General features: G+C 44.2%; 1 protein-coding gene across 1 annotated transcript in view; it reads right to left on the bottom strand.

Moving 5' to 3' along the window:
- Window positions 1-2,774: 2,774 nt before the first annotated feature.
- SH2D1B (SH2 domain containing 1B) overlaps window positions 2,775-4,449 on the bottom strand; it is a 10,719-nt gene continuing 9,044 nt past the window's right edge. Inside the window, exon 4 of the mRNA XM_009694999.1 lies at window positions 2,775-2,812. Within this exon, the coding sequence (XP_009693301.1) occupies window positions 2,775-2,812 (38 nt within the window). The remainder of the gene's footprint in view (window positions 2,813-4,449) is intronic.

Genomic DNA, 4,449 nt, shown 5'->3' with positions numbered 1-4,449 from the left:
AGTGACAGCGACCCCTACAGGCCTCACACCGCCCTGCGCCGCACCCCACGGCCGCGCCGCTTCCCACGCCCACGGCACCCTGACACCGCCCGCCTTACACCCCGCCTTTCCTCCGCCACATGCGGACCTGCCTGCCCTTCCCCGTACACCAGCCTCTCGCCTCTCCTCCTCCGTTTCTCTTGCTCTGTAGAGCACCTCAAGCCCCACACCGAGCCCCCCCCTCCAGCTGCAGCCACCCAGGACCACCACGACCCCTCGCCTTCCTCGCCTGCTGCTTCCCTTCCCTCTGCCAAACTCTTCCTCTGCTGCCACAGCCCAAGACCTCCTGCTGCTGCCAGGTACCTGCTCATGGCCTTGGAGCCTCACCAAAAGTTCACAACTGCCCCATGCCCACCCAGGAGAGAGGCTGGGACACGCAGGAGAGTGTGACAAGAGTAAGTCTTGCTTGAGGCGGGCCATGCCAGCTGGGGCACCCCAAATGTGCTTTAACACTGGGTTCTTACACCTAAGTGCAACACGATTTGACGCCTCGCTGCTTAACCCACACATAGACATAGAATCATAGAATCGTTATGGTTGGAAGAGACCTCAAAGATCATCAAGTCCACTTTGGGATGTTAGAAAGTTGATGCTGGTGTGTGAAGGTTTTGAACATACTTTTTCGAAACTCGTGCACTGATTGTTTTCTAATGTATTAGGTCTGCGAAGAAGTGTAGGAATGTGTATATTTACCTCATTTTCTTATACTGTTAAGAGAACAAATATATTCCTGTAAAGCAGAGCTGAATATTGTAAATATAATGTAAATTGAAATGTAAATTTCTTTTCATTCCAGATCCTTGCTTCCTCCTTTAAATCCTTGATCCTTCCCATGCTCTGTGCTTAGCTGACCACCTCAGAGGTAATGCCTGTGAAGCGACCAGAACACGGGCTTGGATGCATCCTTGAGTCTAGATGCAGCATCCAGAGCTGCAGCCACCATGGCTTCATAAGTCCGAGTCCAAAGCACAGCTGCCTGCAGAGCAGCGCTTTAACCAAAGCAACTGCCAGCTAAAAAGCACCGCAGCCTGGCCGCTTGTCCCTGTCGGCTGTGAGTAATAGTCTGTTCAGCCATCAGGAATCACGCAGTAGGGGTCGTGAGGCATGGCCTGGGAATCCTTTTTACTCCGCCTTTTCCTGAGGTTGAACATCACTGTGCCTGACTGAACACGTACGGGACTGCTGAGACTCTCATTTCAGAAAAACTGTAGCGTTGTGTTCTGTTAAAGACCAAGCTGCTGGAGTTGGGATGTCTCAGCACAGCAGCTGCTCGGTCTGATACATGTGATAACCAGCTATCAGGCAGGCTGCTGAATTCTGCAAATAAAGAGACACAACAATGTATACGCTTCTACAGAGCAAGTGGTGGGGTTTTTTTCTCTCCTATAGTACCATTTTTCATTGACAACTACGTTCTTTTCATTTCATAGTTTTTGGACACATATATTAGTGTTTTTGGCAATGCCAGCATTAATTAATATTCTTATTTTTTGTCTCCTTCATGCTAGACATACCAGTTGAGCCTGGCACCAAAAACTGTTAGCACTGTTAAATTCATAATGAAGTCCAAAGCACTGAAAGATCTAAAAATCCTTTAACAAGTAGCAGTGTAAGAGAAACATAATAGAAAGAAATCTAACTAGTATTACCCATTAAAATACATAAATAATTTGTGAAAGATCTTAAACACACAACCGATATAAATGTCTTCCTCAAGATCACAAATGGAGAGGGAGTTGGTACGAGCGTCTGGGGGAATCGGGACATACGTTCCAGTTCTGGCTTTGTCTGCTAGTCACAGGCCACCTTCAGAATAAAAGTATGTATTAAATGTTTAAAATTAAGGGTAAGATTAAAGCAAATTCTTACATAAAAAAAAATAGCGAAACCTATACACATTATAATACAGAGCTAATGGCAGTAGCAAATGAAATGTAGTAAGCATTGTTATATGTACAGTACCTATTAAAAGAGAAAGGGTGTGTTCATACCCATATGTATGTAGAACTTGCACTCCTCTTGTAAGCTACCAGAACCATTCATCAATATTAAAAGTATTTCAAACTGTTTTCCTGTTGTTGATTAATTCTTTATGGCATGAATTTAATGTAGCCTTTCTGTTTTAAATTAGATTATTCCAGGCTCCAGGATAACACTAGCATTCCTTGACATAGCTGAAATACTGTCCACTTACCAACAATCAGGTAACATGAATCATGCACAAAATAACAGAGTTTAGAGGTTTAACCAAGTTTAGAGGTTTTTAAGCATCCTATTGGCATCATCTAATTTTTGTTGTGTATGGTTTTTATCAACACATATCTGTTCTGCCATAAATTACTGCTTTATGCACATTCATTTATTGTATTTGTGTTGCTGCTTTCTAACAGATTGTTCATTTTAGCAGTAGACATCTTGGACAGTTTGCTGACTAAAAAACCAAATTACACATACATGCACACAGATACCCTTCCCCCCCATATATATGTATATGTATGCATGTGTCTGTTATAAAAATTAATTCTTTTATTCCTGAACAAAAATATATGGTAGCTCGTACTTGATCTAGTGGGAGAAAATAGAGCTGCTCTGACAGTCTGCAAAAGGAGGAGACTAATTCCAGAGGAACAGATCCACAGTGGAGAAAGCCCAGCTGGCAGCTCTCCCCGGCTGATCTGTTGTGCTGTGGCACAGCCTGAAACGGCAGCTTCCCAAATTGTCAGGTTGCAGATCATTCAGGGTAAGACATCAACGTAATCGCTGTCATCAATTTCTGTAAAGAAACCAATAAAAAAATAGAAGATGTTATTGCAAATGGCTCCTCTGAAAGCCCATGGTAAGCAGGATGGCCTGTGGCTGTGTTGCTGGGCAGGTATCAATAAATCAATTTGGTTTCTCAATATTCTCTCTGTTATTGCAGGGCCAACGTTCAGGCCCCATGTCCTATAGATTGGGTCTTTCAGGAGCCCTTATGGAGGCAAAGCCTGTATTGTCTTCTCTGAGCCGGCAAGCTCTGTTATTAAGCAGTTGTATCCATGTGAGACCCCTTCTTCCTGAGGAACAGTCAGAAGTTGAAAATCATCCATACTTAGTAAACCAGATCAATAGCTGAGATGGCTATGACTATGGCATAACACACCCTTTCTTCTCTAAATAAATACCCATCAGAAAAGCTGTCCTCCCAGCTAAGGGATGAGAGGCTGAAAAACCCCTTTCTCTCTCAGACCTTGTCAGATTTTTATTTTTTTTTTTAGAAGCCAGGGGAAAGGCAGAAATCGAATGCTTGGAACTCAATCTCCAGTATGGAAACCTACTGTCTCTTCAAGCAGCCACTCTCAGACAAGCTGTTCCTAGGCTAGAAAACAATATAAAAAAAAAAAAGTCCGACAACCAGTACCGTGACCCCAGTCCCTTGTGGTGTTGCACTGGTCGCACTGGAGCGTGCTGCACAGCCAGCTGCCGGTGCAACATGAGGGACCCGGCCAGAAAAGTGTGGTGCTTGCTTTAGGCAGCACTGTGGTGTTTTACGTAGTGCCTGCGTTTCAGAGAGATATCCGACATGACATTAACCTAAGCTCCCCCTGTGAGCACGTAATAAAGCAGTCTGAAGAGGAAGTTTGGAATGCTGTACAAGTGAAATTTAAATTAAAATTGAACAGCAACAATTCCAAAGTAATTTGATTATTTCTGAAAGCCTCCATTTTTACAGACAACCACAAACATTTTGATCGTGAAATGAAAGGGGTTGTTTTCCTCCCTGTGAGTCCACACCAGGACATTGTGCGTCTTCTAGAACAGTTTATGTTGCAAGACCAGACAATAAAATATGTATTACATCTGATTTTTCCTGAAAATATATCCACACTACTGCAGTATTTTCCATCTTCCTGGAGTGGCAGTGAGAAAATACCATAAAAACCTTTTTAGAGCAAATGTGGCATATCTGCCTTAGTGATACAAGCGATAATGTAACATTGGAGACACTGGAAACGTCTCTTTGCCACTGTTTCTCTCAGCAAGGTTGTTGCTGCACTGGCCCCTACAAATGCACCTTAGTGCATGAAGTGGTGGGGAGAGCTCGCCCCTTCCTACCCTGTCTGCTTCACCCAGGGAGCCCCCCAAAACTGTTGCACCGTTGTTGTGTGCAAAAATCCAGCATCTGTCGTACCGAGAGGAGGTAGGACTGCAGCACACAGAGGCTGGCCCACGCGACTGCATTTTACCTACTGTTAGCCATGAGATAAAAATCACACAGAAGATCGGATACTCCACGATTTGTTTTCCTTTACGATGACTGTACTTAGTGAAAGGATTTCCCTTGCTCACACATGGCTCTCGTTACACTCGGTCAGAGGACCTAGAAGAGTTTCAAGGCTATTTTGCAGCCTGGGACCTGATAGATGCTGCAGC

Source organism: Cariama cristata, unplaced genomic scaffold, assembly GCF_000690535.1.
Source record: "Cariama cristata isolate BGI_N322 unplaced genomic scaffold, ASM69053v1 scaffold1922, whole genome shotgun sequence".
Taxonomy (NCBI): domain Eukaryota; kingdom Metazoa; phylum Chordata; class Aves; order Cariamiformes; family Cariamidae; genus Cariama; species Cariama cristata.
This window is presented reverse-complemented; position numbering and strand designations above follow the sequence as displayed.